A 14,649-nucleotide genomic window follows, 5' to 3' on the forward strand; every position below is an offset into this window, starting at 1 on the left:
GAAATGGAAAAAAGAGGTGCAGGTCAGATATAGTATTATGTCATTTTAGAGGAGCAATCATATTTGCGTTTTGGTAACTGTACACACACAAATATTATTCATGCAGTACATCAGGTTTTCTGGTTCATATTGAAGTTTTGAACTGTCATCAATTGTAGACTTCATGGATAATATATAACAACTTCCTTGTTCATTGTCTTCAGTGTTAAATTTATCCAAAGTACACATTGTTTGTTTAGGACTATGTGTCAGTTGATTTCTGGGGTCTGACAGAAGGCTGAGAGGGCATTCATTAAATGAGGCAATGTATTCATTTTTGCGGAAATTTGCAACACAGTTTGTACACAAAGAAGGTGTAGAGAAAAATCAGTGGGTGACTATAAAAAGCTGCAATACAAAATTCAAAACAGCCATCAACTTACAGCTGGGTTGTCTTTCTGCTGTTAAACTCTGACCTGAGCAGCTTATTCCAGGCATGTTGCTGTGATTAGTTGAAAACGGGAAAGTGTATGGGTCAAAAACAAATACATTCACAGGGAAACCTTATATAGATATTTTAACAGCATGCTGGCTAGTGCATGTTTGTAATGGGTGTATTGCTCAAGCACATTAGATAATTTAAGACAGCAGTGAGTGAACTCATACATGGATATATCTCTTTGGACTGATACTAACTGAAATCTAGCAAGTATATTATACTCTGTAGGACTCTAGGGTTTTTTGCATGTAGTGTAATACATTCGCATATGGCTTTTGACAGAGAGACTGAACCCTAAGCAGAAAAGTGAGTCAGTCATTTCTGTGGTTAACAATTGTGTTGGCAATCTCATTGGTTAAGGAGCCAGTATTTGGCAGGAGGCGTGCAGCTTTAACAACTAATGGACTTATTTTTCTCACAGCATCACAATTTTACAGGCTGTATAAAAACATCCACACACACACATGTAGACACACAGACACACACACACACCTCTATTAGTAACCTAGAAAAACATTTCAGCAAATTAAAAACAGGAATGTGAGGGTGTCTTTAATTCAATAAAATACACATGTAAAGGAAATGCTACAAAGTACCTCTTTATCTAAAAGTATTATCCTTCTTTTGTGTAGCTGGCGATAAGAGCCATTGGACACAAATAGACACCGCTGGAAATATAGCTAAAGATTTTTTATTCTCCCCAGTTGTTTACACAATCAACTTTCTTTTGTGGGCTGTGATAAGGTGCATGGATATCCTGTGGTCTTTGCCTAGTTAATGTGTACGGACCGCACACTGGCTCTGCTTTCACTGAGTTATTACGCCAAGTGTAATTTGAAACAATTACAAAAACACTGGCCCACTTGTTACAACACTCATTTTCCCTCACATATACAAACCACAGATTCAATAGCTTTACATGTTTTTCAATCACACCCAGTGGAGCAGTGTTCAGTGTGAAAAAGTATAGCATTTCATCCTAGCTCGCATGGTATGGGATAATCTTTCACATTTTGCCTGGGGTTTGTTTTGCTATTTCAGCAGAAACTTGTGCAAGCCATGTGAATTACCATAGGAAAGGACGATAAAAATACCAAATGATATTGTATCAGATGTAAATGAATAAACTATTTGAATAATCAGAGCAAATAATTTGTTATCTGTGATAATAAATGGTGTTTATTGTCCTTTATTCCAAGATGCATTTCAGTGCAAGCAGCAAAGAGATAGTATAACTGCGTGGACAGAAAGATTTTGTCCTGCACAGTAAGCTATTTAATGAGGTCCTTTTTTTTGTTGGAAATTCTATCTCTGAAAACACTGAATTATAAGCCTAATTTGAAGTTTGAGATTTATGTCAACAGCAGATTCTCCTCATATGCAGTTTAGATTCTTAGGAGCTGTGCAACATTAGATGTATCTTATTCATTTTGACAGATTTCTCATCATTTTTTTCTCACATTCTGTTTTGCAGTTCTTGCCACTGTTCAGAGATCAGGGTCAGTCAGTGATGATCTTTTGCAGTTTGCAGAGATGGACACCTTTGGCAGTGTGAGTACAGTTTCACTTCTAGCCCTCATAGCAGCATAGCAGAACACAAGGTCAGGCCTTGTACCTCCATCTCTCCCTCTCTGAAGGTGCTGGTGCAGTCTGACCATTGACATTTAGCATTCCTCTGGGTTCTCAATGGGGGATTGAGGGGCGCAGAGGCCAGCGCCTGGTTCTCAAGGGTAAAAACAAAAAGGCTCTTGAAAATCCCAAGGAGTTCCCATGATCCTAGGAAAGACCTTGATCCGACCTGTGTTAGATTTCCATTCCATGGATTACGGCACACAAAAAGTACATATTTGGCTGATTTATTTTGTCTTTTGCCCTGGATTTTGGACAATGAATTGCAATGTTTTCCCAGACTGAGACTGAAATATTTGGCATGGGGATTTGGCAATAATGAGAATTTGTATAAGTTTGGCAGTGTAGTCCAGGAAGATTTTCTTTTTTTCATAATTATTCAGCATTCATGATCCTCACTGACATTTCTAAGTCATAGCAGAAGCTTGTAGTGACATTTTATGGTGGAAAGTTTTCAAAGTCATTTTTCAAGGTTTTTTCTAGTAACATACATAATCTGTTAGCATCAAAGGAGCACACATGCATAAATAATTGACTAATTCACTTAAAGGGGGCCAGTGTAGATTAATTAAGCTTGAATACTAATTATGTTTTCTGTCTACACCAACTGATGCGGTTGTTGTGTTAATAAGAAACTGTTTGGTGGGTCACAATTACCGTGCACATATAAGACTGCTCTATAAATTAAGATGGTTTCACATTTTCAGGGTAGATTTGGCTTTGTGTGCCTTTGAAACAAAATGCTAACCTTATCTTTCATTATTTAAATAAAGATGCTTTGTAGATGTTTTCATTATTCTTATGACATTTTATTGATATGGCCATTTTTTTATTTTACTGATAGATAAAAGGAGACTTTATAAACATGAAAACAAAATCAACTTTTATGTTGATTTTGCAAGGACTTCATAGTGTCATCCTTATCACGTCTTACTATAATTTTATTTCAGCCCAATAACTTATATTTACACACATATATCAAGATATGATTTTATTAATTTGCCATTATGTGTAGACATTCATTCACATTCAAACTCTGATCAATGACACTATAAGGAGTGCACAGGCATAATAGAACAAATGTGACAAAATGAAAATGAATTTTTAGGCACAAATTAGAACTCAATGAAGAGACAAAACATCTGTATGTAAAACTAGTAAAACTTGTCATTTCCAGAAATACTCTTGTCCTTGACTCCTTTGCCTAGCACACGGGGTGCTTGTCTGAAAATGGTAGCTTTAAGTAGCTCTGTGAAGATGAGGTTTTGCTGTCTACGCTCCCCTGGCAAGCAGCGCACACAGGGACAGAGGAAGACAGCTCAAAGCTGGGGCCTTGTTTACAGCTGCGTGGGGAAGAAAACAGGCAGACGTAAATGAGGGTTGACGGTTTCATGAAGCACAATTGGTTGATGGCAGATTCAATGTGACTGGGCTGAACTGGGCGATGATCCGTACAGTATGCAAAATTCACTTTCTAGCTGGTCTGTGCCCACCAGCCCCTAGCAGCAAGCGGTCTTCCCCAAGCCCTTCTAGCTATGCCTTTGAATGCAACAAGAACTGAACAAAGCATTGTTGTGCTCAATTCCTTTTGACAACAATCACATTTACAAAGAAAGCAAGAAAAAAAAAAGTGGGGGATTTTTTTTGTCACCAGTTATAAATGATTTTTTTCTCATGTTGACTGCGGAGTAAGCATTCTGTCTGCAGCAAAATGAAATGTGGAAAGAAGTGGGAGGGTGTAAGTGGGCATGTGTAGATGCCTTCAGATGACAAGAGAGTGAACTTGGGGACATATGCGTTGTTCTACTGTATATACATGTTGTAATAGATCCAAATTTCTTGGCACATGGTTTTGGTGCAGCACCATAAATTTACCATATTTATGGGTAATGTGACAGGCCATTTTTAAGATATTAGAGCCTGTACCCTGTACTTTACATTGCTGCTAAGTATTGAACAGCCATTCCTGCCTCTGAAAATCAGGCACCGTATTTCTTGCATGCTCATGATACTTCTTTTTCCTCAGGATTGAATTGTTGTTTATCGTTTTAGAAATGCAACATCTGCATGTTCCGTCCGGTTATGGCACATTAAACAACAGTCCTTGTATTACAAGGAGCATGCTGTCAATGTCAGTGGGGTCTAGGGAGTGAGATGAGAACCAGGCATTTTTCTTAGCTCTCTAGTCAGAGAGGCTCACATGGTGCTGTGTGGATTAGATTTTTTGTGACAATGACCCAAAGCGTTAGGCCTGGGGTGTATGTACTGTACTCCTTCTGTGTACTTTCCCGTGTGTGTTTACTGGGCTTTTTTTTTTCTCCCTCCACTGTTACTGAACTTAAGGCGAAAATACATTCATAGTGATCAGAGGACTTATTGACATTTGCAGGACATGGAGCTAATTTACTTTGTGTGAAACATGGGCACTGTTAAAAATGAGACCAAAACAAAACTGTGCCTAGAGGAGAACTGATATGAAAATGACACGAGGAAAATATTAAAAGAAATATGCAAAAACTTTAAAGAAAAAAAAATCTCATGTAAAATGATGATTTTTGCATATATGTACATGCACTGAAGGCTGCTATGCATTACACTTTTCAAGAGGGAGATAATACTGAAGATTATTCTGTGCAGTAATTGAGGTAATAAACAAAATGTGTTGGTTTAGCCTAAGATAAAAGTTAATGGGATTTCGCCTTTGATTTTTGCCAATCTATCCAAAGTGCCTTTAGCCCTCAGGACAAAAAATAATGATTTGAGAGTATTATCCTCCTCCATTGTTCTAATTTGATGATTAATTACATGGCAAACAAAATATCAACCCCAACAATAACTTTCACAGTGTATTTTCTTTATTATATCCGACAGTATCAAGTAAGAATATAATTTACTATAGATGTACTTTAGTTTAAATGTATTCTTCATGTTTTCAAAATTTGCTTTGAGGTTCCAATAATGTTCAAAAATTTAATACCATATAATGAATGCTAATGTCATGTAACCTATTTAAATGACCGCTTCAGTTTACAACGCAATATTGTTTAACTGGCTTGGTGTGATACAAAGCAAATGGTGATTGGGTGCATTTTTTTTATGAGCAAAATTACCTGATTAATTTTCTCATAATTGTTTCGGGGAGTTTCTCAATTTGAATATGCACCCAAACACTATTTGTCTTGCAGTAAGGTGTATAAAGTGTTTGATGAAATGAAAATAGGAAAATAAAATAGAATGCAGGGAGACAATCGCCACTGATCCTGCGTTTACCAGGCTCATACTCCACAGTATGTGCAACTCAGAGAAACTGATTGGTACCCAGTCGAAAAGAAAATGGTTTTTAAATAAGTTACAATTAGATAAGCATTAATCTCAGTGGTATAAATGAATGTCTTGCTGTAGGGCTTGTTGAATGTAAAAACAGATTTACAAAAACTCCTCTTACCAGATTGGTCTGGAAGTAGTCCTCCTCGATTTTAATTGCTCTGTCATTTAGAGTTGAAACAAGCCCCCCACCCATTCTGCCCCCTTGATTTTTCCTTTGAAATTAAATATTGTATACAAATACATGCTGTTCATGGGCATGAGCACAGTTCATCATTGAAATCTGCATAAAATGATGCTTAAAAAGCTCCATACGCTTTGAGCAACAGAGCTCTTTTATATGGTGCATTCTTATGTAAACATATCCATAACAAAAACAACTACTTATGCCTTTTACCTCAGCATTCTTATTGTTCTGCCTGTCCGCAGAAATGAGAGAAATGTGGGACTGCAGAGTTTGTTCCACACGCTCCTGATTTCAAAGGAACTCATACTTGCTTTTATACATTCCTCCTTCTTCTTCTTTCCATTTCATGTCAGTGTAGACCACCTACAATACTAGATGAAATAGTGTTGACTAAGCATCATGTATAGATAGACACACACGCATACAGTATATAATATATATATATATATATATATATGTGTGTGTGTGTGTGTGTGTGTGTGTGTGTGTGTACATATATGTGTGTGTTTTTATAAATGTATAATTTTAGCACTGTTTTTCTCATAAATCTTATATTGAAAATTCTCAAAGCTCTACAAAATACTAGGGACATTACCGGCACATTGTTATTTAAATACAATTGTTTCCTCTCCTTTGAGACTTTTTAGGTTGAGTTCATGTATGTAATGAGAAGTGTGCCTGGATTTCCATAGTCATTTGCACACCCAGTCTGTGTACTCTCATGCAGCCTGTGAAAAAATGCATAATTTTCCAGGAGAGTGTTGTTGCCCATTCATTTTAAAAACAAGGAGGAAGTATTTTAATGTGACCTTCATTACACATTCATGTCAACTTTTCTTATCTATTTATGATTAAATTCTTTTCCACTCCTGTTGTTCAATTAGTGCTTGACCCCTTTAGCGGCGATGTAAATTAAATGACATTTCAGTGTCGTCCCATATTTAAAATACTGCGTTAGTTGCGGATCATAAATGATGATCTTCATTCTGCAGCTAATTTATTCATTTAACAATTTCCCTCCAGAAGTTACAGCAGAAGGCTCTGCAGCAACCTAAGCAGAAGAAATCCAAGTCGGCTGAATTTCTGATGGGTGAGTCCTGCTTGATGAGTTATTGCTCATAATTTGTGTAAGGATTAATTAACTAATTACAGACAAATGGCTTTGGGCTAAATTTTGCTCTTGCTTGTCAGGGCGCAATTTGTAATTATTTTAATCATTTCTTCTTCTTCTCTTTTTTTTCTCCTCCTCCTGCAAGATTCTGATTTAATTTTAACCTAATTGTGTTTTAGTGTCATTCGAAGAGAATGCGCTTCAACATTTTGGGGCAGAAAATCACCAATAGAATTATTTTGTTACCATTAAATATGCTTTGTTTTATGTTGAGTCGCTTTGACCTAACTCATGTATTGCTCCTTCATGTCGCTCTTTGTAATTTTATTTATGTTTCTACTTATTTTGTCAGGGAGAGATGAGAGAGCTGCTGTGGTGGGCATTGAAAACCCAGCCTTCGATGGAGGAGGAAGCACCGAGCTTTCCCTTCCTCCGGTTTGGCTGCGGAGAGAAATTCGAGGTGACAGGCCAGATAGCACCCTTGCAGCTCACCAAAAAAAAATGGAGCTGCAAGCCCCTGCCAAAGAAAGAGGTGAAGCTTCATTCTTCATTAGCCTCAAATTTGTTGACAGTAGATGTGTTCCTGATCTAACCTTTCTCTCACTCCCTCTCTCTTTCTCTCTTTCTCTCTCTCTCCATTCGGGGGGCCCTGGGTCCCTGCATTCCAAAGCAAGCGTGTCCTAACAAGCAACCCTCATATAACTTCTTCCTGCACTGGAGAACATTACAGTAGTGGGTGTTCTATCTCTATCTAGAAGTACCCTCGACACAATCAGCCTTGACTCCCACTCTCAGCTACATGCCTTGTGGTGGGCTGGAGTCATAGGAGAGTGCATTTACATACGCTACTATGCTACCAAGCCGATCCGCTGTCTGTGTGGTGTACTCACAACGCCCCCGAAACACGGCTTAAGGCCAATCAGGCATACAAATATGCCCCCTTATAATTCAGTATGTCAGGGAGAACTCTTGAGGAATGGGATTGTAAATTAGGATGCGTTCAAGGTTGCGAGCGTGCCAGTTTTCTCAGAGATGAGTCACATGTTAGATTCTTGTTTTAATGTGGTTTATTTCGCTTTTGCAGTGCATGGCTAGTAATTATTATCCGTTATTGCCATGATGTTTGATACACAAGAGGTAGGATTACATGCAGCATAGTGTGCGTGAAAAGGGCTACAATAAAACTGATTATCTTCTAGGTCAAGACAGTCAGACCCTTAATTTATGACGTAAGGAGAATAGTGCATTACCAAACGAGTAAATAATAAAATAAAACCATCTCATTGGATGAAGATAATGGTCACTATTGCAGAAGTCAGCATCTATGCTTTTGTTTTTCACCCTTATTTCAACAGGTATGTTTTTGTTGAAAACACAGAGGGTGTCCAGTATATGCACAAGTAATCTTATATAAAATAGGCCACATTGCAGATATAACTGTTTGTGAAAGTTTGACGGGTTGTCTCTCTTATTTTCTCTTTATTAAGTCCAAAATGTAAGGCAGATAGCATGAAGTTTATTCAGTTTGGGGAGAGGTGTAACATCCTACTATTAAACAGTAGACAAGGGAGAGCAATACTGGAATTGGACAAGGGAACTGAGCATTCATGTAACACTTCTCTGTGTTTTGGAAGAGGAATCACTTTTTGGTCAAAAGCCAAAAAGTCCTTTTCAATTTTGAAAATATATTTAAAGTCACTGTAAACCTTTTTTTTGTAACATCAAGTACATTTCAATCCATTTCTTTTCATTGATGCAGAACTTATTCATAAAATAACCTGAAAGAAAAAAACAAATATATTGCAACAACTCTTTACACCTTACAAAGGTAGCAAATGACCTGATGGACCAAGACCCCACAATAAAAAGTAAACAAACAACAAATTAAAGTTGTTTATTAAATATTATTAAAACATATAGTTTCATCTCAATTGGATTAGATACTGTTTGTGCTTCTCAGGAAGTCACTAGAAGTCTAAGCAACATTTGGATGGAAGCATAGCTATTGTAAGCAGATTTTCACTGCTGTATTATTAAAACTAAATAAAACAAAAAGATAGAGGACAAAGGTGATGATGTTGCATCAATTTGAATTTTAAGTTATCTTGAATGTTCCACTTCATCATCCTACTGTTAATAAAACACAAAACACTTATTTCACAAAAGTTGATTTATTGAGACTTTAAGGCCCATTGTCTCTTTATATACTGACACATTTTTGAACATCTATTGGCATGCTGATTAGATGATTTGCTGAATTTACTTTATTATTTTTTGTTCAATTCATTGAAAATGTTAATTAGGCTACTTGCTATAGACTTAAACCACATACAGTAAATTAACTTAACCATATGGTAGTGTATTAATATTTTAATAGATGTAATATCCACACAGTCACTATGTTAATATATTTCTATTAGCAGGGCCATGTCAAGTCCATTTACACCTTGTTATCACATGCATGTCTGAAAGAACATTATATAAATCAGATGCTTCCTATTTTATAGGTTTATGAGTTTCTAACTTAATTTTCTTTGGGGTAATTTCACTGAATATGGGATTTACATAAACAATTTATAAGTCACTAGTAGCACAAAATAAGCAGCACTTTTTCATTGAGGAGTGTGAATATGCTTAACAGATCAGTGACTCGTGTGCCTTTATTGGAAGATCACACAAGCAGATTGTTCAATGTTTGTGACATTTCTATTTGGCCTTTCCCATAGTCTTCCATCTCTTTCATCCTCTGTTAACAGTAACTCTGGCTGGCAAGAAGTGCTAGTTGTTGATATTGTGCATGTAAGAACAGATAATTGAAATTTTCATTAGAGAGATGAACTGGAGGACAGCCAGACTATTTAGGTAAATCACAGATATGATTCAAAAGGCGATCCACAAAGCTACTACCATTATGCAAATTTAGTGTTTGAAAAAAGGGTTTCATAACCTCAGAGCTATTTGCAGAGAAACTCTCTGTTAACGATGTAGAGGGATTTAACATGTGAATTTCACAGTCAATTTATGGTGCCGTTGAAGAGTCATATGGCTGCTCCTCGTTTAATAAGTATTTCAGTCTGACTGTTTAACTTAGAGTAAGGACAGAGTGTGAAAACCTCATGCTGATATTTCATATGAGCACGAAAGAATCCCAGTGAGCTTTTTTGGGTAGTGGCCTCGTGGTCCAGTGGTGCACCTATGCAAACACACTTACTCACATTTTTATGCGTCCAAGCGCGATACTCTCAGACGTCTATAAAGGAGATCCTTGTGTGGAATATATAACATGATTTAATGCACCATGCATTTTTTTGCCCCACCACCTGAGAAATACAAGTAAAGCAATTTAGATTGGAGTGAAATATTCAAGGACTGTAATGAGAATGATTTGGGGTTAAGAAAGCTGCTTGGTGGGGTGTACCCTTAATAGAGAGAGCCCTGGAGCCATTGGATTCCCATAAACTCTGTGGAGCAGACTTGATACCCACAGGTCAGTGATTGCTAATAAGAAGTCAATGAGACATGGGCTCAGGTTATTTTTCCTTTGGATCTGCTCCTCCAAACTTGCCCGGTCCTCTGGGCCGCTGACCTTGCAGTATTTAGAAGGTATTGTCTTTGAAATTCCAGGTACTTTTGAGCTTGTAGACTTTCTCATTAGTTCCTTTTGAACACGGCAAACATATGGCAGTCGTATTTAAGAGATTGCCTGCCGTGACCTTTTGCGGCATGCTAATTAGGCCCCAGAGCACCGCAGGCCGTGGAGAGGTGCGCTGAGAAACCCAGCAGTCTCTTTCCCAGTTCTCTCTTTCTGCCTCTGCACTTCTGTCTCATCTTGGCTCTGCCTTATCTGGTAGCAGCCGCTGCCCCTGCCCTTCGACAGTGTGGGTTTCAAAATTAACATTTCGCTTCATGTGCTTCTAATAACCACTAACCTGAACCTGTACAACTCCCTTCTTCCATTCCCCGCTCCCCTTCCCCCACCAACTCCCAACCTCTCTTTCTCTCATTCTCTCGCCTCCCGCACTTTCCACAGGAAATGAATGTGCCCAAAATTACTTTGACCCGACGTCGGCGGAGCAGACAGACCCAAGGCATTGCAGGATGGGTGGGGTCAACACTGAAGATGAGCTGGAATTAAGTATGCCATTCACTGTCATAATAGTTCTCCTCGGTTCATTAAAGTGAGGTGAGAGAGATCACTGTTAGCAGGCTGCCATTTGTGACGGCAGGATAGTCTATGTAAATACATCAAGCGATGGCATCACTAGATTGGCTACCCAACTCGCTGTCATTGACGAAGGTCACGTATCATTGGTCAGTTTTCATTTCAGCATGCTTTTTCTTTCCCCTGTCAAATGACACATGCAGAGCCATATCAATAGTTTGCAGCCCCCTCCTAAAGTAGACCTATTAAAAGCGAGCTCTTGGGAGCCAAGTAATATGCATGTTATAATGAAACATGGCTATTAATGGAGAAGCCATTTCACCTGTATCTTTTGGATATCACTGCCGTGTAATATCAAAGGATTCCCTAAACCAAATCTCATCATATGATGACAGGCCGGCTAACAGGCATGTTAATGCTCCTATTTCATTACCCCTCTGCATACACTTGATTTTCACCCCTCTCCAACCACAGCTAATATCTATGCTTTGCATGTTAAGGTGTGGTTTAGATTGACTTGTCTGATAAGTAGAAAGTAATTTTGTATCACATAAATGCATGTAATTTTCTAGCACCTTTGAAGGTATACTCATTTTATAATTGTTTTGACTTGTAGCGATATTGAATGCAGATGAAAACAGGCTGTATCAAAGAATGGCTGCATTGCTGGATGATGAAGATACCTTCATAGACATACCTGGTATGTATCCCCACATTACTTATTTATTGTGATCATTTGAAAGGAGTAGGTTGGTGGACCCAAAACTAAATTGCAAAATACAAACTGTACTTTAATTTCTAACAATTACCTCACTTTGACATCACATAGCTTTATTGTAGAATCATTAAGATGTGAAAATTAGAAGTAGGTAAGAATATTAATTAATTTAGGAACAAGAACTAATTTTGCCTTGTGATCATTATTCAATTGACATGGTACTGAGTTTTTTCTTTTTCTTTTTCAGAAATACATGAACATTCTTTGTTTGATATGAAGCAGTTTAAGGTGTTAAACTGTAGGTTAATGTGCTGCTTTTACATTAGAACCACTGTGATGTACTAGTCTTTTAGGTTCTTAGGTATCTTTAGGAAAAGGTAAAAACAGTGCATTTATATGCAACCTTGACAGAAATAAGAAGCTACATTCTCCACTAACATTGATAGAATACAACACAGAACAAAGAATATGTCTAGGAATGGACCCTCACCAGTAGTGAGTGCTTTCCAAGCACAGCTATTGTTTCACAGTAGGCGTGCCTTCTCTCATTAGCACAGTTTCATTTAAATATGTAGCAAACCAGGCAACATTGAGGTGGTTTAAGCTTAGCATTGTTCTGGGTGAAGACAGTCGCACCAGATCCTGTTGACATGACGCACATCTCCCTTGTAATTCCAGTGCACAAGTGATGGGTTTAGGCCCGCTTCAACACGGTAGAATTTAGCCGGCTCATATTATTTGCCATTGTCTTGGATTTAGCTGTACCACCGAGATTAGCAGCACCATCCATTGTCTTGGAATGTTCATGAAATCCCACAGTAAAAGTAAAGAGGATCTTGGATTAGCACTTCTTCCATGCAATAGGCTGAGAGACAGTGAAGGAAAGAGAGAGAGAGGTAGAGAGAGAGAGAGAGCTCGTACTTCAGTACTGTTGGAGTCCAACTGCGATCACTGCCAGTTAGCACTTCACCAAGCTACAAAAGACTTCAAGACAATCACCTTATGTTGTTGTATGGATGCCTCCCACCGGTGTAGGCCGCAAGTCGTCTTTGCAGCTGCAGAACCAGATCATTGTATGTCAGTACTGATCCTGACATTTTGTGACTGCTTCTCGGGCCTTTGTCTTAGCTTTTACAGCCCGCCACAAAGCACCATACACATTTCACAAGAAAGAGCATGAAGTATTAATGAAATGGACAGTGGCCAGTACTGTAGACATTTTTTTCTGAGCAAATTCCTGGACAAATCCCTGCTTTCTGCCTAAGATCTTTAGTTCTTTCTTTTTATCTCAATAAATTCTATTGCTTTGGCTTGAAGATGAAAGACCACAGAACTGGCATTCTATTCATTCTAGTTTTTCTGTAAGGCGCTATGCATTGATATCAGCTTCTATGTGAAGAGCATTAACCAGTGATAGCAGCTTTGGCTGTTACACATATTGGACTGCACACGTTGAATACACGGATGCTTAAAGAATTCCTTGTGCTTTCTACCAACGAGGCAGTGCAGAAAAATTGAAAAGACACAGTAAATGATGCTTCTGTAAAGAATTCTGTCTTGCTGACTAAAAACTAAACAACTGTTGGGTTGTGTGTGGTAAATGATGAATACAACCATAAGAACTTTCATGTAGAAAATATCAGTGTGAAGACAATTAAAAACAAGTTTAATGTAATATTAGCTTAAAGCCACAGTCACTTGAAAAAGTAGTATAAGACAGCAACAGGCAAAAAGACATCCGCCCTCCTTCGATTCTATGCATAGAAACAGATTAGATATCTATACTCAGTTTTACAACATCATTCTGGCCTTATGTATTTCATCATAAGATCCATATTTGTTCATGTATGTTCATATGAGTGTTTGTGTAAATTACAATCTTAGACTTTATTGTCCACCTGCATTAATGTCTATAAATGCATACACTTTTCTGTGACCGTGCGTCTGGATGTGGTAAGTATGCGCATCCATCAGTATGTGTATGCAGGTTCCAATGTTTATGTGTGCAGATTCATGTGTGTGTATGTGTGTTTCTCTGTGTGTGTCTGTGCATGCCCACTGATGCGTATCTCTCCAGGTACGCTGCTAGCCTCCAGGGATGAGGAGGTGTTAGAGGTGAAGGCGGGTGATCCGGTGCTTCAGCGGCGACTGCTGCTCCATGGTGGTGGTGATGCCTCAGGCTCCAGGCCCTCCCAGGCCCATAACATTGCCAAAGCCCAGACTGCGGCTAATGCTGGGCTTGGAGGAGAAGCTGGACTGGAAGCAGGGAGGATGGTAATGGGCAAAGAGAGCACTGTAAAAAGTAATGATATCCTTTTATTCGTTTTCATATTTGACTTCTTATGTAGTATAGTATAGTATTGTATAGTATAGTATGGCATAGTGTAGTATATTTATATGTATATTTGATTATATTGTATGGTATAGTTCTTATTTCAATCATTCATCAATCAATAAAACGTTTTTCAATTTCAAAGAAAAAGTAAATGGTTTCCACTGAAAGTTTTTATTGGACAACAATTCAGATTTTAAAAAAACTAGGAGAATTTATATTTATTATTTTCTTATACATTATTATGTCCTGCAGTGAAGACAGCTGAGGAGGTGATCCCCCACTACGCCCAGCAGCTGAGGGAGTGTGTGCGACCTGACATGATCACGCTTGGCAGCCTTTCACTGCAGCAGGTCAGGGCTACAAAGAGGAATATCTGTGTCATCATCCCATATTCACCAGCACATCAGCCATGTCCATTATAGTGTGTATCAGTGGCTTTGGCTAATGGACATAGTGTGTGCATGCGTGCGTGTATATTCATCTGTTTTTGTCTGTTCACATGCCTGTGTGTGTACATATGTGTGTGTCTTACATACTCAGCTTACTAAGTTTCTTTCTCTTTTTTCATACTTGCTTCTTTGCTCTAGTTTTTGTCCCTAACCTTTTTTCTCCTCTGCTACCTTTTTGAAAGTTCTGCAATTCATTCTCAGTGTTTATGGTCTGAATCTCTGAATGCATTCAAATAAAATAGCTCTTTGTAGAACA

The 14,649-nt window shown here is 38.1% G+C and overlaps 1 protein-coding gene across 1 annotated transcript in view; it reads left to right on the plus strand.

The window, feature by feature from the left end:
* Positions 1-14,649, plus strand: part of ofcc1 (orofacial cleft 1 candidate 1) — a 134,513-nt gene that overhangs the window by 12,761 nt on the left and 107,103 nt on the right. The window contains exons 2-8 of the mRNA XM_053342337.1: positions 1,953-2,029; positions 6,642-6,712; positions 7,086-7,261; positions 10,760-10,864; positions 11,508-11,591; positions 13,687-13,911; positions 14,197-14,294. Of these exons, the coding sequence (XP_053198312.1) occupies positions 1,953-2,029; positions 6,642-6,712; positions 7,086-7,261; positions 10,760-10,864; positions 11,508-11,591; positions 13,687-13,911; positions 14,197-14,294 (836 nt within the window). The remainder of the gene's footprint in view (positions 1-1,952; positions 2,030-6,641; positions 6,713-7,085; positions 7,262-10,759; positions 10,865-11,507; positions 11,592-13,686; positions 13,912-14,196; positions 14,295-14,649) is intronic.

This window comes from Scomber japonicus, chromosome 21 (genome assembly GCF_027409825.1).
Source record: "Scomber japonicus isolate fScoJap1 chromosome 21, fScoJap1.pri, whole genome shotgun sequence".
Taxonomy (NCBI): domain Eukaryota; kingdom Metazoa; phylum Chordata; class Actinopteri; order Scombriformes; family Scombridae; genus Scomber; species Scomber japonicus.